Source organism: Physeter macrocephalus, chromosome 10 (genome assembly GCF_002837175.3).
Source record: "Physeter macrocephalus isolate SW-GA chromosome 10, ASM283717v5, whole genome shotgun sequence".
In the NCBI taxonomy this organism is placed as follows: domain Eukaryota; kingdom Metazoa; phylum Chordata; class Mammalia; order Artiodactyla; family Physeteridae; genus Physeter; species Physeter macrocephalus.
In genome coordinates, this window is record NC_041223.1 from 13,712,307 (window position 1) to 13,735,739 (window position 23,433).

Here is a 23,433-nt window from a genome sequence, read left to right on the forward strand (position 1 = left end):
ATGTATCCATCCCCTAGATTTTAAAATTTTGCCATATTTGCTTCTTTTAGTTTTCTTCTGTCAAAGTATTTTAGAGTAAATAACAAATATAAAAGACACAAGGAATCCTCATTCTACACAAAGTCAGTATGAAAAGGCACACATACAAGGTTTTCGTAAGACAGAAAACAGAGAAATCCATACTAAATAATGTAACTACAATGGCTCTAACACATCCAGGGGGTAAGTATGATTTGTAGGAAGCAGAAAAGCTTTCCGTAGAGAAACTACTTTCAGGAGATGATTAGGTGGACTTAGGTTTTTTTTCTGCATCTGTCACTTGGCAAATGAGAAGATGCCATCTTCAGGATGTCCCATGTCATCCGTTTTATACATATATAATGATGCTATTGCAAGTGTAGTCCCATCATTACTGAAGACAAGTGATGTGACGCTGGTGGGGTATCTACAGAACCAGTGCTGTCGCTTCTTGTTAACTGGACCCCAGATATTTACAAATCCATCAGAACCACCCATAGCAAACATACCGTAGATGTTGTTAAAAGAAATGGCATTGACAGGATAAATCTGCTCAATATTATTTTCTTTGGCACTTGAAGACATGCTTCTTCTGTACCTCAGGGCTTGGGAGCAAGTACTCAACTGCCACTTGGCCTTCAACTGAGCTTAATACATAACTGCTTGTTTGAAAATGTTCAAAGGCAGCGAGCCCAGGGGCTTCCCTGGTGGCGCAGTGGTTGCGCGTCCGCCTGCCGATGCAGGGGAACCGAGTTCGCGCCCCGGTCTGGGAAGATCCCACATGCCGCAGAGCGGCTGGGCCCGTGAGCCATGGCCGCTGGGCCTGCGCGTCCGGAGCCTGCGCTCTGCAGCGGGAGAGGCCACGGCAGAGGAAGGCCCGCAAACCACAAAAAAAAAAAAAAAAAAAAAAAAGGCAGCGAGCCTGGTACTTCACGTTGGACACCCGGCACTGCTGCACGTAACCCACGTTCTGTAATTCCCACATTAACACTTTACTGCCCACCTTGTCCACAATCAGCTGATCTCCAGACAGAGAGGGTGTTACTCACAGACAGAAGGTCCCAGCATTACAAGGAGTTCTAAGATGCCACAACTTAACTGTCTGACCCCCAAACCCAGTAACTACCACATTCACTTCTGGACAGTGTTCTACACATCTGATAGGGGCATCATGGGTTCCAACCAGATATTCCTGATCAGTGTTGGAATCATGTGTTTTCAGTCCCCCACTCCAGGCATGTGTCGGCCCGTTGAACGCACATCCAAGACAGCCCTGGATGCTGGTACTTGAGCTGAATGGCCGGCACATGGTAGAGATGCGCCGCCACATCTCAGGAGGAGACCAGCAGGAACTGGGAGGTGTTGGGGCTGATTTTCACCAAGGAGACATAATCCTCAGTGGGTGGTTCAGCTTGAACTCATTAGAGCCGAACGTATCGGGCTCCACTCAGAAGTGACTTCACCACCTCCTCTTCACTTCCCTCAGATGTTACAATATCTCACCTCTGTATATTTTAGTGTGCACCCCTGAAAAGTAAACATCTACTTCTACATGATCACAGTGACACTTTCACACCTGACAAAATTTATAATAATCTCCTCATGTCACCTAATACTTAGTCTATATTCGAATTTCCCAGGTATCCTACCCCCCCCAAAAAAAACCTTTTATAACTGCCCAAAATTCTTAACCTTAGAATATATAAGGTAAGCATCCTCGAAGTTCCTCTTCACCTCCACTTAGCCATTTTGTTTACCTCTAAATGCCAACATGCCTGGGTACTTCTAAATGCTTAAGAAAAATAAAGTGATGGAATTGATCATATTGTGATTCCATTCAGCAGCAAGAAATGACTCTAGACTCTTTAAGTCACTAATAAAAATTATCCTCCAGGAAAATTTCAACTCTCAATGTTACTAGAGTCATTTACTATGAATTATGCAAAGGTTCTATTAATAAAAACCGTTATGCACTGATTTTCAAATATAGGCTCACTATGCCAAAAACCTTACTTATTTATAATATTTATAACTTGGAAATAAAGAGAAACTTCCCTGTCAGTTCTTTTAACAATGCTAAACATCGTCACCCTTTTAACATTTGGCTATGCTCTCTGCCTCCCTTTTATTTTATTTTATTTTTTTTGGCCTCCCTGCACGGTCTGTGGAATCTCAGTTCCCCCATCTAGGACTGAACCCGGGCCATGGCAGTGAAAGCCCGGAATCCTAGCCACTAGGCCACCAGGGAACCCCTCCTCCCCGCCTTTTAGAAAACCAGATTCCATCCTAATAATTTACACTTTCGCGTGTATGTTTTCTGCTCCTATTGAACGCAGTCTTACACTTTTATGTGCTTTAAAAACAGATATAAATTTCTTTTTAAAAATTTCTTTCAGAAACATTATCTCATAAGCATTGCCTAATTTTATAATGCATCTGTAGATCAGGGATCTGGCCTATGTTGTTTTATTTTTAAAAACAAATTTCCAGTAAATGCAGTTTTCAGTTTACACTTATGAAGTCAAAATGTCAAGATGACTCAGAAACAATACGTTAAATTGCAAGTGAACTTTACAGATTTGATTTGGCAAAGATAGCACAACATTCAATGAGACCAGACCCTGCGTCTACAATACGCCTGAGTGAGCAGTCAGAGAACATTCAGGAAGATAACGTCAAAGGCCAGACCCACACCGCTTATGCAAATACCTTGGGGTGGAATTAACCTAACAGAATGAAACATTTACCTCAAAAAAAAAAAAAAAAAGTCAAAGCATGTGGGAAATGTTGCTAAAGTGTCTCCTCTGATGAGAATTTCAGTGTGGAAAAAACTATGGAAAAGCACACACTAAGCGGTAGAGCCGAGGACAAAAAGTCCCCGCACACAAGTCTCATCACCTATTTCTACCACTCGTGGCTGTATTTCCCTCCAGCGAGGTGAACGGAAGTGTCTAAACATAAAGATTGGGACTTCCCTGGTGGCGCAGTGGTTAAGAATCTGCCTGCCAATGCAGGGGACATGGGTTCGAGCCCTGGTCCGGGAAGATCCCACATGCCGCAGAGCAACTAAGCCCGCGAGCCACAACTACTGAAGCCCGTGTGCAGAACCTGTGCTCCACAGCAAGAGAAGCCACCGCAACAAGAAGCCTGCGCACCACAACGAAGAGTAGCCCCTGCAATCCGCAACTAGAGAAAGCCTGAGCAGCACAGCCAAAGACAAATAAACAAAATAAATAAAAGAAAAAAAAAAACAGATTGAAATTATCTCAAGCAACACCTTTGATCTTGATGTTTATCACACATGAGCATCTCTTCACTCCAAGACCTTTGGGGAAGGGATTTGAACTATAAAATTCTACACTTGTGCAGAAGAAACAGGTTAAATGAAATTGTGGAATTAACAGGAGAGTTGGAGGCCTGAAAGGCTTGGAAAAATGGTCCAGATTCTGAAACTGAGATACAATGTAGCAGTCTTCTAGCCAACAGAAGGCATTCCACACTCTGTTTCAACTCACAAGAGATTCATGGTGGAGGAGGGCTATGCCATTAAGTCAGCCAGCTCTTCCCAAAGGATGGTTAACTCTCACCTGTCATTTCATATCATAAGAAAAGCAGAGCCAGGGGGAATCACTACAGTATATCTGTTTCTAATTTTTAGAACCTATGCACTTTATGCCAGTAGATTTTTACAGCACGATTGTCTAAATTCCAACATAAGCAGAAGTACTTCTGGAGTGATGAAGTGAGGACCTCTGAAAACCTTCTTCTTCATAAAAACAATGAGGACACTGGCCAAAATTATGAACTTTTTCAGTACTCTGGAAATTAACCCAAGACTTGCAACAGCTCAAGGGGAATTTATTCAAAAAGAACAACACAGTCTTGGTAAGAACAGTGAGCTACGTGGCATTTTTCACTTGCCTATTCCTAGCTCCTTCTTGCCAGCTCCATCGTAGCTTGAAAATCAGCAGCCTTGCAACCACAGTACTGACGAAAACCACCAGCCTAAGAGTCACTGGAGAAGTCAAAGTAGGTTTCGTCAAAGAATAAACAGAGCTGGACAGTAAAGTGGTAAAAACAGATTTTATTCAGAAAAACTATTAACCTAGGGGAAAAGAGACCTCAGTATAGAGAACTGGGCTCAATTCTGAATACAATAAGGAAAAGTCGCAATTTACAGTCAGGGAGAAAGGTGGGGGTCAGTGGATGGAAAATTACCAAGAGGAAACATCACAGTGAAGAGGGGATTCTGGCTAAATTGGCCGAATGAGATTCTTACCAAAGGCAGGCCAGGGTGACCAGACATCACCTGGGGGATGGTAGAGGAGGGGGAACCCGATTAGATACCAAGAGCGATCAGATATCGAGAATGGAGGAATATGGCTAAACTGACTTAGTAGGATTCTTGCTAAATTTGAACAATGCAGAGATGAAAATGGAAGCTCAAAAGTCAAAGTCTAGTGGAGAAGAGAGTTGAGGAGAGCCTGGGTAGAATTTCAGCAAGGAGAGAATCTTTGTCAGTTTAGGGTTCCTGAGAAAGCCCCATGTTCACAGAATAGTCACAATGTGACCTGAGTGGCAGCTAGCTTCCTGAAAACCCCATTTATAGGGCATGTCTTCATATTGCCTCATTCAGAGCTCACTCAACTCTAACCCTAACCCTAAAGCTAACCACTGTCCAGCCCTTTGCTTTAATTAGGGACAACTCTGAAGGACCGTGCTATACCTCCGCGGGACTGGCTGAGACCTCTAATGGAAAAGCCACTCATTTTCCTTCGGCCAAGCCCTGCTTCCCTTGATCATTTATAGATATTCTTCCTGACACTGCCCCGCCCCCCGTCTATATTTTTCACACAGATCACTGTTTCAGAGTCTGTTTCCAATGGTCTCAATTTAAGATGGAAGTATTGTTAATACCAGAGAGAGAAGGGGTATGGGAAACAGTAAGATCATTAATAAGGAAAGAGAGAATGAAACTAAAAGCACTAGTGGAATATTGATTGAAAGAGGGACATTTTCTCCATTCTGATAAGCAGGGTGGTAAGCATAGGGACAGGTGGGAAATGGTGGCTGAGAGTTACCATAAGATCGTGTCGAATGGAAGAATAGTTTCCCTACGAAAGTTAAGTAAGCAAAAAGGGACAGGTGTGCTAGACAAGCAAATGAAATGCTTGTCCACTACAAGTGGAACTCAGGAGCGCAAAATACATCTCAGAAAAGGCTGGAAACCAGAGAGCTAGGTAACTGTGGGGAAAGCAGGGAGGATTCTCTCTTTCTCTGTCTTCCCACTCCAGTAATCTTTCTCTGGTAATCTGCTGCTCTTTCTCTCCTCCTGCTTTGTTTATTCACCCTGGCTAAATTGATACTACCCACTTCATCTTTTATGTCTCCACGACTTCTGGTTCTAGCTCCTGCCATTTACTTGTAACTCCTGCTTCATACCTACTTTGTTGTAGGCCACCTGACTTTTCTACTTGAGCATTGCAGAATGTGACAGTTGTCTGAGATGAGAGATTGGGGGTTATTTTGCAGGGAGTACAGTGAGGCCTTTAAATTTGCACTCATCTCCTCTCTGACTATAAATTCAAATCCCAGCTCATCTCATCAATCAGATGATGACTGAGCAACCTCTAGCAACCTCAAGAGTGCATTCTTAGTCCACCGGAGATGTAAGTGGGTGTGGGTTTGGGTTTGGGGAAGAGGATTGTTTTGTATGCTGTCTATTCGGTGGAGGCTTTGGTTTAATAATCATCAGGGACCTGAGGAAGTAAGTTATAATATAAAATTTAAAACAGCTAGCTAGAACTACTTTCTCAGAGCAAATGCTTGTAATCCTCAAGGAGTATTTATATTTTACATTTATATGGTCAAAGTACACTTCCGGAAATTAACTGTCAAGGCCATAGTGGCCATTTTTCTATTTTTATTTTGCAAATTACCTGACCCATTGTGCATCTTCTATTGAGATATCTTTCTATATTAAACAGTAGAACATTTAATCCATACCGAGGTTGTTAACTTATTGACATGTATATGGCAAATATTACTCACACTTCATAATTTGTCTTTTAATAGGGTTTGATAGCATCCCCTGCCCAGGCAATGTTTAATAATTTTCTTTATTCTTAAAAAATAGCTTTTCAGAGACTTCCACCTCCAGCCACAATAGATAAAAGGGACAAGATTTACCTTCTGACCACGAAAAACTGTAAAATTGAGCATATTAGGCAACAGGCAACACATGAGTTTGATTCCTGAAAGAATGCAAGCAAATGAGGTAAAGCTCTACAATCACATCACATTTCATTTTGGGGAGACACCTTACAGAGCAGGGGGAGGGATCCCAAGCACAGCACATTGGTCTTACCAAGTTGAGCGGGGAGTTCACAGTTCCGGAGGGCTGAGGTAGCTACAAGTTGCTACACAGTTATTATACATCAGGAGCAAACTAGTTCCAAAATCCTTCTGACTCTGGGGCAGATAGATGTCATAAAACATTAAAAATTGATAAAATTGATTTCATCAAAATTAAGATCTTGTGTTCTTTGAAATACACATTAACAACACAAAAGGCAAGCCAAACTTGGGAGAAAACATTTTTTAATACACGTATCTGATAAAGGACTTTTACCTAACTACATAAAGAACTCTCAGATCTTCACAAGAAGACAATTCAGTTTTTTTTAGAGGGGCACAATATCTGAGAAAGTACTTCACAAAAGAAACTACACAAATGGACAATAAGCACAATAAAAGTTGCTCTGATCTCTAGTCAACAGAAAAATGCAAATTAAGACTATATTGAGGTAACATTATATACCTGCTATAATGGTTAAAACTAAACAAACAAATGATAACAGAAAATAAGAAGTGTTGATGAGAATACGGAATACATGAAACTCATTTATTGCTAGTGAAAACTGAAAATGGTGCAGCCATTTTGGAAAAGAATTTAGTGGTTTCTTATCAAGTTAAACCTATACTTACTACACAATCTAGCAATGATATTCCCAGGTATTTACCTGATAAAAATCAAAATTAAAAAAAAAAGAAAACTCAAAATGTAGTTCTTTTGTTAGTTTCCTATGGCTGCTGTAAAAAATTACCACAAATAGGGTAGCTTGCTATAACAGAAATGTATTCTCCCACAGATCAGGAGACCAAAAGTTCGAGATCTTAGCACAAGGTGTTGGCAGGCCTGCTTTTCCTTCAGGGGTTATAGGGGAGAATCTGTTCCTTGTCTCTTCCAGGTGCTGGTGGCTGAGGACATTCCTTGGCTTGTGACAGCGTTACCCCAATATTCACAGCCAGCATCTTCAAATCTCTCTCTGCTCTGTCTTCACATCACCTTCTCTTCCCTGTGTGTCTAATCTCCCTCTGTCTGTCTTCTAAGGACACTTGTGATGGCATTTAGAACCCACCTGCATAATTCAGGCTAATCTCCCCATCTCAAAATGTTTCGCTTAATCATATCTGTGTAAACCCTTTTTCCATAAAAGGTAACATTTATAGGTTCCAGGGATTAGGACCTGATTTTTTTGGAGACTATTCCTCAGCTTACTATAGATCCATACAAAGATTTGGACACAGATGTTCACAGAAATTTTATTCATAAAAGCCAAAAACTGGGAAAGAAATGTCCAACAAATAAAGAAGTCATCATATATGCATTCGATGGAATATTACTTGTCTGTTAAAAAAATGAATCCTTGAAACATGCAACAACATGGATGAATTTCAAATACTTATCTTGAGGGAAAGAAGCCAGACACAAAATAGCACATATCGTGTGGTTTCATTTGTACAGAACTCCAGGATGAATAAACCTAATCTATAATGATAGGAAGTACATCCATGTTTGCTTCAACCTGGAGGTAGAAAATGAGGATTGACTGGGAAAGGAGTAGAAGAGAACATTTTGTGATGATGCAAGTGTTATGTATCTTGACTATGGTGATGGTAACATTGGTGTGTACCTATGTCAAAATGGATCAAATTCAACACTTAAAATGCTCTGCATCTGGGCTTCCCTGGTGGCGCAGTGGTTGAGAGTCCGCCTGCAGATGCAGGGGACGCGGGTTCGTGCCCCGGTCCGGGAAGATCCCACATGCCGCGGAGCGCCTAGGCCCGTGAGCCATGGCCGCTGAGCCTGCGCGTCCGGAGCCTGTGCTCCGCAACGGGAGAGGCCACAGCAGGGAGAGGCCCGCGTAGCAAAAAAAAAAAAAAAAAAAAAAAAAAAAATGCTCTGCATCTAATTGCATATGAATTAAGTCTCATAAAGTTGGTTTCAAACATAGATTTTAAATAGTAAGATTTATTCATTAAAAAAAATTAACCTTCAGAGTTAAAAAAATCTGATCTCCCACCATCCAAACTCACTTAGAAAAGTTATTTCTAAGTTTATATTTTTAAATATTTTTCTATTTTTATGATATGCCTTTATTTTATTTTAATGTTTTATGTTTCTTATTCATTTTGAACTTATTTTAAGATAAGTGAGAGATTTTTCTCTATGGCCATCCAGTTTTCCCCAAAACATTTGTTAATCAATTTTTTCATTTATTAAAAACTCTACCCTCATCATAACTAATTTTCCATACATACTTTGTTCTATTTCTATGTTGTTTATACTGTTCAGTTGATTTGTACATTATTTTCTTTTGATTTTTTTCTTGAATGACTACTTTAGCTTTAAGAATATTTTGATATCTAAGAGGCCAAGTCTCCTCTTATTACTCTTCTTTCTCAGAATTTTGATGACTTTGTCTCTTAAGTTTTATTTCCAACGTGACTTTCTATCTTCATCTAAGTTAAAAGACAAAAAAAAAAAACGGAGACAAAAACAAAACATAAGCCTTTATGGAAGGATTCTGACTGAAACAGACAGAATGTATAAATTAATTTAGGTATAAAATATCTTAAAATATTGATGCAAGGGATGTATACAGCCAGCCTTCAAGAGCTGCAAGGACTAAGAATTTCAAATCCACTGGCAATTCCATTTCTTTTTTCTATTTCTCAATAGAATTAATATACCTAAATTAATTATGTATATCTTCAAATAATGTATAAATTAATTTAGGCATAAAATATCTTAAAAATTAAGGCATGTCCCCCATATATATTCAAATATTTCTTTACATCCCTCACTGTGTCTGTAGTTTGTTTTATGAAGACGTTTCTGGGGACTCCCCTGGTGGCGCAGTGGTTAAGAATCCACCTGCCAATGCAGGGGACATGGGTTCAAGCCCTGATCCGGGAAGATCCCACATGCTGCGGAGCAACTAAGCCTGTGAGCCACAACTACTGAGCCCATGTGACACAACTACTGAAGCTCGCACGCCTAGAGCACGTGCTCCACAAGAGAAGCCACTGCAATGACGCACTGCAACGAAGAGTAGCCCCTGCTAGCAGCAACTAGAGAAAGCCCGCACGAAGCAACGAAGATCCAACGCAGCCAAAAAATAAATAAATAAAAGAAATTTATTTTTTAAAAAAGACATTTCTTGTGCTTTGCTACTTGCTACCTATACTTGCTACCTAAGACTCAAGATAATTTATATCTTCATTGGGATTATGGTCTTTAATATTATAAAGCAATACTCTTTGTTCTAGTCACATATTTCATCTTGAATTCAACTTTTTCTGATATTGATAATAGGTATACTTTAATATATCTTTGCCTATACTTTCAACTTTTCTGAATCACTTCATTTTAGGCAAGATTTACAATTGGCTTGCAGCTGGAATTTTTTTCATCCAATAGCAGCTGTTATTTTGCGTTGTGTTTATCTCGTCTGAATTAATTTCGTAAAGAATGTAATTGATTTTATTTTAATTCTGATCTTATGCTTTCACTTTTTAGTTTTCATTATTTCCTCTGTTTTCTACCATTTTCTATATAATCTGTTCTTTGTCTACATGCCTATTTTCCTGGGATAGATACTCTAATTTTACTAGCAGTTGCTAATATAATTTCTCATAATATGCTTATGCCCATATTTGGCAATTTATCAGCTTCAGAGATAAAGCAGTATATATTAAATATCTGTTTAGTTAGAAACCTTTTTGGCAAGTTGTTGTAGTCTAACCCAATTTGGTTTATAGAAAAATGAGAATTTGCTAGAAAGCTGCTGTGATAGTCAGTCGAACCCAAGAAAGATTTCATTAGCCATGCCTTAGGAAGGCAAGGGGTGTATACAGCCAGCCTTCAGGAGCTACAGGGACTAAGAATTTCAAATCCATTGGCAATTCCATTTTTTTTTTTCTATTTCTCTCTGTGGATCAGTTTGATTTCTTTCCTACCAGGTGGCAGAGAAAACGCTTTTAAATTTTACTTCTTACAGTTTTAAGCATCTGAGAGATATTGGCCTCTCTTGGGATCCCTACCACAAAATCCTTTGCAAAGGACCACTGGATTTGCTTGGTCAGATGCCTTTTCCTAGACCAATTAATGAGGTTACATTTGACGCAGTGATTGTTCCTGCCATAATCATGTGGATAGTAGTTAGGGAAAGGAATATGGTTTTCAGACTAGCAGAGGGTTTGGCAGACAAAAGAGTGTGTCCTGTACTCTCACACTATGAAAGATAAGCAAACTGTCCGTCTTTTGCTCCCATTGCCCAGAAGCTAATTAATTTTGGAAATTTCTGGCTTGATTTTTTTCTTCCTTATCTGTAAATCAGCCTCCACTTGCAGTAAAACTAGACACTTCTATAGCTCTTCAGCTTTTGCTTGTGATTTTCATGTATCACTAGGGTTCTTTTTCTTAGTTTCAAAAAGTTTATTCCTAGTTGCTTCAAGACATGAATATATTAAGCAAAATTCCAAATGAATAAATGGGACTTTCTACTGATATCCGAGAACAGATTGCCAGACGTGGGAGGCAGGGGAAGGGAGGGGAGATCAAATGGGTGAAGGCCATCAGAAAAGGTATAAACTTCCAGTTCTGAAATAAATAAACCCCGGAGATGTAATGTACAGCATGGTGACTATAGTTAATAATACCATATTGTATATTTAAAAGTTTCTGAGAGTAGATCTTCAAAGTTCTCATCCCAAGTAACTATGTGTGGTTATGGATGTTAATTAGATTGGACTGTGGTGATCATTTTGCAATATATATGTATGTCAAATCTTTATGTTGTACACTCAAAACCAATATAATGTATGCCAATTATATCTCAATAAAAAAGTTTATTCTCTAAAAAAGTTAAATAATTTTGGAATTGTTTTACCTAGCGAGGTAAGAATCTACTGTTTTTAACAAATAACTTACTTATATTTACATCTGCATTAATACATTGAAAATTCTGTTTCTTTTATTTGTGATGTTACTCTTTTTTCTGTTATACGTTATTAGATAAAGTAAGGTTTGTGTCTCTGGAATAGTTTATAGAGAATGATCTTAACTGAGTTAAAATACCAAATAAATAGGAAATAGTCACAGGCTATTCAATAAATAAACTCTGAATCGAAATTGACACCAGTTTAATTTTATCCTGTAATCAACTAAATATTTCAAATAAAACAAATACAACTAAAAAATGTCTCCAATTTTTGCTTTAATTTCACATTTCATACATTGCACAATTTTTACAAGATACTCATTTTGATTGTTTCATAACTTGGAGAGAGAGGAGGCAGTAATTCTGCCAGATGGTTAAATACCCAGGGGATTTCTGCTCTCATTTTCCTCATTTGAGAGACATAAAGCAGTTTTTACTCCCAACATAAATTCTAGACAAAAACAATACACTTTGCTTACTTCTCATGTTAAACATTAAGGATGACTCACAGGCAAAAGATAGACTTGTTACTAAATTAATGATCTCTTAAAACCTTACGTGGCTATAAGGTAACTGCCAAGTTTGTCCAAAAACAACTTACAACAAATTCGTTATCCTGCAAGCTTTTTTTTCTTTTCTTCCTTCCTTCCCTCCTTCTTTCTTTCTTCTTTCAGGTATATTGCATTAGAGAGCATCTATTTATAGACATTTACTATAGACATCTTTTAGCATAATTGTCCTTGAAGAACAATGGAAAATGTCAGCTAAATAAAAAACAAAGAAAATGCTCTACAGAATCTTTTATTAAGTAAAAATTATTCCATTCTTGAGCCGTATTCAGACACTATTAGCTGGGACAGCTGCATTGCAGAAACTAAAATGAGAGTACATTTTTCTTCATGGAAAATTCCAATGTTCAGAGAAACAAACAGCAACATAAGCTAAATATTCATTATATCAGAAACAAACCACAGGTCTTTTGAGTAATAGTCCTGTGAACTCGTGTCCTTAAATGAAAAAGGGCAGCCACAGGCATCTGGCCACTGAAGCTCTCTTCCTTTAGGAGGGTGGCTACCTGGGGAGGTGGACTCCTTAAATAACTATCTGCACCAAGGACCATTTGACACAGTTTAACCTTTGTGCGAAGACTCTTCACAGAAGCTGAAGTTGAGGTTCACCGAGAAGCAAATAAAAGATGATGCCAATGAGTCCATCCAGGAAGGAGGATTCTTCATGGTTGTAACACCTATTTGGCTGAAAGACTTTCTCCCCACTAACCCTTCCTTATTCGTCTGTGAAGTTGCAGAAGATCCCTAGATAATGTGCTTTCCCAGTTGCTAGCTTTAAATGTAAGAAATAAAATTTATTCCTTAAAAAAAATGTAAGCTCAGTATTAAAATTTGTTTTTAGATCAAATGAATTGGATTTGCTGCTGTTGTTTTTATAACAATATAACCACAACAGTAAAGAAATGTTAAATCACCGTGTGAGGAAAAACGAGGATTTTGCCTCAATGATGTGGATAACTGTTCTTGGGGAAAGCACAAAAGGAGTCTGGGGGAAAAATAAGTGTCAGAATTATTATAGTATTCTGCAACACCCACTGAGGTCAGCTTCCTTTGCTTGATTCCCTCATTTCTCATAAATGAGTGGAATCAAGGAACTTTAGAATCTCCTGTGTTCTGTCATCTTGTGTCCATATAATCCATTAAAAATCCAAGATGGTAATGTGGTTCACTTGTCTTTCTAAAGAAAATTAAATTAAAATTCCTTAGGATAGAAATTTTTTTAAAAAAGTTATACACTTTTAAGTGATTTTTTCCCCTTTATAGTCACACTGGACAGCAGATGAGGATTGTAAACCACAAATATCTAAAGTTTTTATTTTAGTCTAAAATATATATACTGTATCCAGCTGATTCTTAGGTAAGAATCACTATCTTTAAAAACTCTCACATCGAAGACAAAATACATAAATATACAACTATTTGGAAAAATATTATTCTTTTGTGAGACAAAGAAAAAAGATGTGTTCAAAGAAAATGTGTTTTACATTGTAATGTCCACCTTGTGTGTGCTCGTTTCAGGTTAGAAACTCATTAGGCATTTGGGCCATGTCCTCAAAATTCTGTTTAGCCTATTTGTGATTTCCTTTCCATAAAAGACAAGAAAAGAGAGAAACAGAAACAAAAGCACCCTACTCAGGAATCCGGGAAAGCCTTTATGATTGACTCATAGGCAGGGGGGGCTGGTGTTGAAAGGCCAATCCGGAGACTGTTATTGGACCAGTGGAAATCAGGACGGCCCAGACTGTGGGAAGTGTTGATGGTGGAGGAGGTATTGGATGAAGGGAAAGTCACCAGCTGACTCTCAGTTTCCACAGGAAGTGGTGGACTTTGCAGAAACGGATGGAAAGTTGAGCCCCTGAAGCTTGATTTTCTTGGAAAGGAATTGGCTTGTTCCAGGGAAGCTTGGCGCTGGAAAGTGAGGCTCGCCAGGCTGAGGTTGCTTCGACGTTCACAGCCACTGTGGCGGTAAAATCCAGTTCTGTTGAGGCCATGGGTGTAAGAAGATCTAGATCTCCGGCTTGAACTCCACTGTGAGATGGGGGCACTGGCTCTTCTTCGAGAGAAACAAACAAACAAAGCCCAAATAAATCCTCCAAGTACAAGTACAGTTGCCATGGACACTGTGAAGGACATTATAACACCCTCTGAAACAAAGAAAACAAAGGCAATTTGCTTTGTAAATAGGTGTCCAACTAAATACACAGGCAAAATACAAATGGTTACTACGGATTACATGATTAACTTCGATTTTGGATTTGGGAGATAGAAGATGGTGCTGGGTGGATATGAATAAATGAAGCTGATATGCTTCCATTTATCAAAGCAAAAGAATAAAGGATACAAAATGAGATTTTTTTAACTGTAGCGTTCCATATTGCTTATGCTATTCTATTATCTTTAAGAAATTAGTAATTAAAAGGTCTCATTTTTTTAAAAAGGCTGTTCTTTAGCTCATAAATTTTATGGAGTTGCAAATATAGTCCAGAGATTATTTCCTTTAGAGTTACAGTAGCAACTAATGTGCCAAAAATTGATAAAAAAATTTCATAGTCACATTGACTTTGCCTTTTCCTCTGTCTGCTTTCATCATCACCACCAATGTCTTCCACCTGCAGGCTGCCTGATGCCTCACTTCCTGTTCTCATTCTGAGACAGGAAGTGCTGGGCTAGAACCACCTGGGGGGCTGACTGATTTATGTCATATTTCCAGAACTCCTGGACTGTGACCTATATCTTTGACTCATTGACGACATGACCTATGCAGACTACTGAGCTCTTTCTTGGTTCCCAACTGGCTCATGCTGTTATCATGCCCTTGTGATCATGAAATTCCTGTCCCCTGAATCCCCATGGAATCTCTGCTATAACGCCAGTATCCTCCAACTCACAGAACTTGTATTTGTCCAGATTTCCTGTTGCGAGGAGGGGAAATATGCCATTCCCAAATGGAAATTCTACCTTATCGCTTCTTCTTGTGAACTAAAAACATATTATTGAAAAAAACTGGGTAGCAGAGACCCTGCATTGAATCGAAAGACATGCTGGATAATAGAAGACCCTTCTGGCCTTATCACCCACCACAGTTACCGACCCTCTACCCCATGATCTAACCCACAAGCCATGTTGATTTTCCCACTATCCCAAAGCCTGTTTTTCTCTCTCAAATTCTGTGTATTTCAACATATTTTTCCTGATACCTGGATATAATTTTAAAATTTCTGCTTGGAAAACTCAGTATGCATTGAATTTTAAATACAGTCAACCCAACAACTGAGTGCGGTCCATGAAAGAAGACCAGCAGAAGATCCATCAAGCTGACCCCAGCCCAAGTTGCCAGCCCAAAGAATTGTGAGCTAAGTAAATGGCTGTTTTAAGTCACTATGTTTTGGGGTGGATTGTTACACAGCAAAAGATAACTGATTTAGGGTGCCAAACTCAGCTCTATTCCTAACATACTGTGTGATTTTTATAAAATTTATTTAGACTCACTTATTTTATTACTTTCTTCAAATGAAGGGGTTAGATTTTATGCTTGCCAAAGTTCTCTCCAGTTTATTGTTGTAATCTATGATGGTATATACAAAATCTATGATGCAGAAATAACAAAACAAACCAATATTAACAAATACAAAAGAATAATCATTGCTCCTTAATTTTTGGATATATTTTAGTGTCTTTCCACCTTATATTGTCACATTTATCTCCCATGGTAAGACTATATTTGTTATGTCCTATTTTCACAATTATCACAAATGCTTATATCAAAATCCTCTAAAACAACTATTTATGTCAAATCTAAGCAATAAATTCTTTATACTAAGAAGATGACTTCTGAAATACAAGATGATTTATGACAGATCTTCTAGACCCAGTATTGTTCTTCAAAAATGTCTCTCATCAAAATAATATTGTCATAGCCTTAAAGTGCAATCTCTTGAGACTGGGATTTCACAGAGTTAGGCTTTCTCTGGAAAAAGCAATAAACACAGTCAGAACCTAAAATTAGCCTTATTGATAATACAGTAAAATTCCACATTAACTTGTACTTATCAGTGCCCCAAAATTTGGAACCTAAAAAAGGGATTATAGAAAATCTGGGCTGCCAAGGCAGTGAAACCATGTAAATCAGAATTTTCCAAAGTTTCTTCTAAAAAACAATAGAGAAAAACAAGATGACCAAATAAAAATATAGAAAACCATGCCTTCAGCATAATTAGAAGACAGAAAAAAAAAATCAAACTTCAATTTACCTAAAAAATAAACAGTGGGGGACTTCCCTGGTGGCGCAGTGGTTGAGAGTCCGCCTGCCGATGCAGGGGACGCGGGTTCGTGCCCCGGTCCGGGAGGATCCCACATGCCGCGGAGCGGCTGGGCCTGTGAGCCATGGCCGCTGAGCCTGTGCGTCCGGAGCCTGTGCTCCGCAACGGGAGAGGCCACAACAGTGAGAGGCCCGCGTACCGCAAAAAAAAAAAAAAAAAAAGGTGAACTGGTCCATGAGCACGCTGGCTATAGGAAACAGACTTACAAGTGAATATAGGTATGGGAAGGGGCAGTTTTGGAAAGTAATCTTCCTGTAAGGAAGAAAAGAATCCAAGCACAAAAGATCACATATTTTATATTCTATTTACATGAAATGTCCAGAACACACACAAACTATATAGACGGAGAGTAGCTTAGTGATGGTCTAGGGCAAGGGGGTGAGATAGAAGGCAATGGGAGGGGCCTCCAATGGGGACAGGTTTCTTTTTGAAGGACAAAATGTTCTTAAATCAGATTGTGGTGGTGGTCACACAACTCTGTAACTATTTAAAAAAACATTTAATTGTCTACTTTGAGTGAATTACATAGTCTGTGAAATATATCTCAATAAAGCTGTTTAAAAAAAGAAAGAAAGAAAAGGATAGGTGCTTTTGGGGAAAGACACAATGAAGGAGAAAAGAGGCAAGATTGAGGGGAAACTTGGGGATCCTTCAAAACAAAAGAAAATTTAAAACAAAGGACATACAATCCCTCCCCACCTTCATCTTCTAAAAATAAAAACCAACCAGTAAAAACCAACCAAACACACACATACATGCACACACACACACACACACACACACACACACACACACAGTCAACCAGTAAAAAAACCACGCTTTGCTACACTGAGGAAAGGATGAATCTAGAATGATTCCCAGGTTCTGGTGTGGGCAGGTGAGGGTGGATAGGTGGATACTAGTATCATTCATCCAAACAGGGAAGAAATGTGAGAATGTAGAACTGGGGCTGAAGCTGATATTAGGAAGATGTTGAATTTGTGTGTCCCTGGGATATATATTTGGAATTCAGGGTTAAATTAATATGGAGCTTAAAGAGAAGCAAAACTGGGAATCTTCATGCTACAAGAGTTCAACCATCCACGGAAAGCACTTCTACCAAAGAAAAGGAATATGTTTATAGAAGCGAGTTGAGAACAAACTTCCAGGAAAACCAGAATTTAACCGGTGGTGGAAGTCAACACCAGGGAAACAAAGAAGGGCTAATTAGGGTGGTCCACAGAGACAAGAGAGATTACTAGCTCTGAATCAAAGTGAGGAGAGAATTTTAGGTAGTACTGATTAGCAACCAGATGCCCCAGAGGTATTTACTCTTCATTTGTTAACACATAAAGAACCCATTAGATACCAAGTACTGCTAAGTACAGAGACAGCAGGGAAGAAAATAAAGTCTCAGCCCTAGTAGAGTTAACATTCTAGAAGACTTAAAATAAGAAAAATGTCCTTTAGATGTGGCAATGAGTGGGTCATTGGCCACTTTACCTGCAATAAGTTGGGGGTCAGATGATGGAAGACCATGAGTACTTCTCCAAGAAGTTCAGCCTCTCCACTGTGGACAAAGAAGAGGCTTGAGCAAAATTACCCATTAGGAAGGATGAAGATGGAGCAGGTAGTGATATCTGTGGTAGACTGAAAGCAGAGAAACAGGGAGGATAGTGCAGCAATGATTCAAACATGCAGTAATAATGGCTTAATCTGGGAAGTTGTAGTAAGAATAGGAAAGAACCTGGTCATGAGAGACCCAAAGTGAAAAGAATGTAAAAATTATTCCGAAGTATCATAGCACCTAATGTCCTAGAAATAAGACCTTGAGGCGGGTAGTGGTGATAAACTGAGGCTTAGATGCTCTCGCTCCCATGATGTAAATGATAATGTTATTTTCTAGCAGTAATTTTTTTTTTTTTTTTTTTTTGTGGTACGCGGGCCTCTCACTGCCGTGGCCTTTCCCGTTGCAGAGCACAGGCTCCGGACGCGCAGGCTCAGCGGCCACGGCTCACGGGCCCAGCCGCTCCGCGGCATGTGGGATCCTCCCGGACCGGGGCACGAACCCGCGTCCCCTGCATCGGCAGGCGGACTCTCAACCACTGCGCCACCAGGGAAGCCCTTCTAGCAGTAATTTAATAATCAGATTAAATTATGTTTTAGAACTCTTAGCATCTGCTTACTTTATTATACTTACTTGTCTTTGCCATTTTATGCCATAATAGTTTATCAGAGAATAGATTTGCTGGATCAAATTTTAATTATTAGTATAATCATTATAAAGTTCCTTTAAGTTTTGTGTTGCTTATAATGGCCTCCTAAATTCTGGATTTCACTGAAAAAAATGTTTTAGTTGCTCTTAGAAAAGAGCTAAATAAAAATCATGAACTACTCAAATGCTTCATAAAACCCAGTCCTTTGTCTTCTTTCCAAGTAAGTACGTGAGTCCAGGCATTTTGCTAAATTTGGTTCTTTGGTTAAGAAAAATACCTAATTTTACCTTATTTCCGTGAGTTTTTGGCAATCTTTGTTTCCGTGTGGCATACTGCACATAATTTGAATAATTTACTACTGTACATTGTCATCAGTTGTCCCTGAAAGAGTTTATTCATTAGTTTATGCTCCAGAGATTCCATGAGTTGATTACCGTGAGAAATATTTTAATCAAAGAATATGAAGAAACTCGCTCAGGTATTCTGTCTTCCTACTTAGAATCGATGAATGAAAGATATGTTATGATCCATCTTAATGTTATTATACCTTTGAGTAGGAAAATAATGCATTAGGTAGACACTTCATTGGTAAACCGTAAGCTCCTTTTAAATTTGAACTGCTATTATTCCAAGCTAGAAAGGTTTCACTAAAACTATGATTAAGAAAATTTTGATGTTTGGAGGAATATAGTTTATAAAATGCAAACCTATTTTTATTTTATTATTGTAGTAAACAGTAATATGCATTTCTAATTTGATTAATTTAATTTATAGGTCTTGGGCACTATTTTAAGTGTACTATATCACTTAACTGTCAAACAACCCAGTTAGGGAAATGCTTTATTTCTTTGGTGTGTTCTAAGAAAATATTAATCTAAAATGAAAGTGAAAATGCATAAAAATTGTATCAATTTAATACCAGATTTAGTAGCCTGTTACGGACCAGATTTAGTAGCCTGTTACGGACAGAGGTACTTGGGGAAAATATGGTAAGGCAGTATTATGTATTCTACAGTTATACTTCCCTAAATCAACAGCCTCCACTGGAGAATTTTAAATATCAACAACTTCAGATATAGAATCAGGGATACAAGGTTTCAATTAAAACAAACTCTTTAAAATGTTTCAGCTCACACTCCTAATTTTATTTTTTATTTCTTACTTTTTTTTTTGGCTGCACTGAACGGTGGGCAGGATATTAGTTCCCCCACCAGGGATCGAACCCGTGCCCCCTGCAGTGGAAGCGTGGGGTCTTAACCACTGGACCGCCGGGGAAGTCCCACAATCTCCTAATTTTATTGATATTGAAACAGAGTCTAAGGTTTATGTTGTAGAACTAACACAATTTATTTTAATAATTAAATATTGACAACTAGCACTAGTCAGGGGGGCTTTCACTCAGGTATGACATAAAGTGAAAAGACAAATACTCAAGTTTGCAAAGTACATGTCCTTGCTTGTGTGTATAAACCAATGTAACCACTAGGGTCTGATGGAAGATTCTAAGTATCTCAGGATATAAGCAGGTATAATAGATAAGATTAAAGAGACATATTTACTTTATTTCGACTATTTCGATTTAAAGTTTACAAGCGTTTCTACACATGGTCTCAGTGTATATGCCCTTTGAGCCTCTCTACCACGGTCTCTTCTGACAAATAAAATATTCCAAAATGTTAATCTATAGAGAAAAGTAGCATAAGGTTCATTTCAAGAAAAAAATGAAAATAGAAACTTTTAAAATGTAGAATCAAAGGGAAATAATTTTACTTCATGTAATTACAATATAATGCAACTAAAAAGACCAAATGATTGCCTTAGAAAAGGTAGATCTCCCTTTGAAGGAAAAAAGGAACAAACTCTAACATTAGCAGGGCATAGTATATAAATGGAGTGTTGTTATCCTATTTTGTAACCTGTGTCTATACAACCACCAAGGGCTTGGCACATAAGTCCTCAATAAATGACAGCTATTATTACTAATGGTTGTATAACTTTCCCAAGTCATTTGACCCTTCCTGGCCTAATGATAATGGTCACTATAGTCACTTCCAATTCTAAGATTCTAATATTGAATCTGGTTTTCAATAAATCTTACCCATGCCTAGAATTCTGTCCATTAGTGTCAAAATTTAGTAGAGATCACCATCTAGTGGCCTTGAGTTGAATCGTTCTGATATCTGAAAAGTGATTTTATCATTGACAACAGAACATTGATCAATTCACAAAATCTTTTCCAATTATAAGAATCATTAAGCTTCGCTATCACTGAAGTAGGTTATGCTGTTCTTGGTACCCTAGAGTATATAGGAGGATGGTTCAGACAATAAGACCAGCAAAAATCGTTTTTAGGAAGAATTATATTTAAGGATCAGAAAACTTTTAATTACAATAATTGAAACAAAGAAGAAGTATTTCCTATGTGTATCTCATCTCCCGGAAAATCCTATTGGGTCTGTTTTCAGAATATATCCACAATTCAACTTCTCATTATCTGCTCTGCTACCTCCCTGACCCGGGTCAGCGTCACCTGTGACCTGGACTATTCCTATAGGCTTTACCTGGTTCCTGCTTCGCTCCTTGCTCGATTCTCAATACAGTAGCCAGAGTGAACCTTTGAAAGTATTAGTCAAGTCACATCACTTTTCTGTCCTAAACCCTTCACTTCTCCCAGAGTAAATGTAAACTCTCCCAAATGGCCTTAAAGCTCCAACTTGATCTGTTCTCAATTATCTGTGCTCATCACTACCCTTCCCCTGGCTCATTCAGCTCCATCCACACTGCCCTGTTTGCCATTCCTTATGTGCTCCCAGTTTAGGGCCTTGTGCTTGTGGTAACCTATTCCTGAAACTCTTTTATCAGCCATCTACAAGGGTGACTTCAGGTCTTTGCTCACATGCCACCTTCTCATTAAGCCTTACCCTGACCGCCCTATTTACATTTCATCCTGTCCCACTTCTGGTGCCTAACTGCCACCCTTGATTTTCTTTCTTTCTGGATTACTGGAAACTAGACTCAATTGTAGGACAAGTAAGGAAAAATCTGGGAGATTTGGAAGTAGTTTTGACCAAAACCACAAGGCATAAGTCATACTCTGAATATAATTAGTCAACAGTATTGTTAGAGTAGAAGGTAAGTTAAATTATGTTCAGAAGAAACAGGGTAGACCATCACTTTCCGTGTGTGATAAACTAACATGTATCAAACCACTGGGACCAATTATAAAATACAAATCAAAAATATTTTTTGAAATCTGGTTGAAGCCATCAGAGACCTACCCAAACTGCTAACTTGAGGGAGCAAATTCCAAGAGAAAAGAAAATTTCTCATACCGTAATCTGAAAAGAGAGGCAAAAGAGGCAAAAAATCTGAGTAGAACTCTGTGCAATCTCAGTAGGCTTAGAAAACAAAGACTGGATTTCAGGTGATACCAAGGAGGATAGACTCTGGGAAATATTCTAGACTCTGAGTTGGGCTTCCAAAGAGCTATTCCCTAAGAGTAATAGCAAATAGGAAAAAAATTAGACCTCACAAAGATAGAAACACAGTTGACCCTTGAACAACACAGGTTTGAACTGCACAGGTCCACTTATACGTAGGTTTTTTTTCAATAAATACATATGAGTGGTTTCCTCTGGGGATGATGTAGACAGGGATTGACTAGGAAGTGTCATTAGGGAACTTTTGGGTTGGAGATAATGTTCTGTATCGTTTTTTGTTTGTTTGTTTGTTTGTTTGTTTTTGCAGTACGTGAGCCTCTCACTGTTGTGGCCTCTCCCGTTGTGGAACACAGGCTCCGGACGCACAGGCTCAGCGGGCCGGACGCACATGGCTCACGGGCCCAGCCGCTCCGCGGCATGTGGGATCTTCCCGGACCGGGGCACGAACCCGTGTCCCCTGCATCGGAAGGTTGGACTCTCAACCACTGCGCCACCAGGGAAGCCCAATGTTCTGTATCTTGATCGGGGTTTGGGTTACTCAGGTGTGTATGTATTTGTCAAAATTCAGCAAATGTTCAGTTATGATCTGTGCACTTCATGTTTGATCATTTTACACATTTTATTGTATGTACATTTGACCTTAAAAAGAAAAAAAAACTTAAAAATATTGAATTCCTGTTCATAATATACATGCTGAATTAATTAGGGGGAAGTGTACTGATATCTGCAATTTACTTGGAAATATAAACTAATAGATTGGTAGATAGAATGAATATTATAAAAATGTTAATAGTAGAATCCAGGCGGTAGGTATATGGATATTCCCTGTAAAAGTCTTCAAATTTTTCTGTATATTTGAACACTTTCATAATAAATTTTAGAAAAACATATGAGAGAAGACCACGAACAACTTTAAGTTAACACATTTAGAAATTTACTTTACACGTGCAAATTCCAAGAAAATACGATTCCTGCCCTAAAAGCAATCAAAGAAGCAGTAGAATATCTGAGTAGTCCAATATCGTTAAACAAATTGACTTTTCATTTAAAACCTTCCTATTAAAAATACTACCAATAATTACACTGGTGAATTTTTTCAAACATTTAAACAATGAACAATGCCACTCTTACACAAATGTTTCCAGATAATAGAAAACAATTCCTACCCTGTTTTAGGAAACCTGCATAACATTGATACCAAAACCTGACAAGGCTATTATAAGAAAAGACTACTATAGGCAAATTTCTCTCATTAATGTAGATGCAGAAGTTCTAAAGTCAGGAACCTATCAAAAAATACATTCTTCTAGGCTCTGCTCCATACCTACTGAATCATAGTCTCTGAGCATGGAGTTCAGTGAGAGATGAATCTTCAAACTTCTCTCTATGGAACTGAGATACAGCAGTTTTAAAGAAAAGCATTTGTTATTCAAACTTCCTAGGTAACTGATATAAAGGAAGTAATTAGAAGGCTGTTAATATGAAATGTACAAGAGTTTTAAAAATGGAAATTAAAGGGCTTCCCTGAAGGGCTTCCCTGGTGGCGCAGTGGTTGAGAGTCCGCCTGCCGATGCAGGGGACACGGGTTCGTGCCCCGGTCAGGG

At 38.5% G+C, this 23,433-nt stretch overlaps 1 protein-coding gene and 1 pseudogene across 1 annotated transcript in view; both read right to left on the reverse strand.

Annotated features, from left to right (window-relative positions):
- Positions 1-283: 283 nt before the first annotated feature.
- On the reverse strand, positions 284-5,966 carry LOC102978720 (mitotic checkpoint protein BUB3-like; annotated as a pseudogene).
- Positions 5,967-13,215: 7,249 nt separating this feature from the next.
- The window catches only part of MYCT1 (MYC target 1), a 15,585-nt gene continuing 5,367 nt past the window's right edge, over positions 13,216-23,433 (reverse strand). The window contains exon 2 of the mRNA XM_007101738.3: positions 13,216-14,019. Within this exon, the coding sequence (XP_007101800.1) occupies positions 13,508-14,019 (512 nt within the window). The 3' untranslated portion in view covers positions 13,216-13,507. The remainder of the gene's footprint in view (positions 14,020-23,433) is intronic.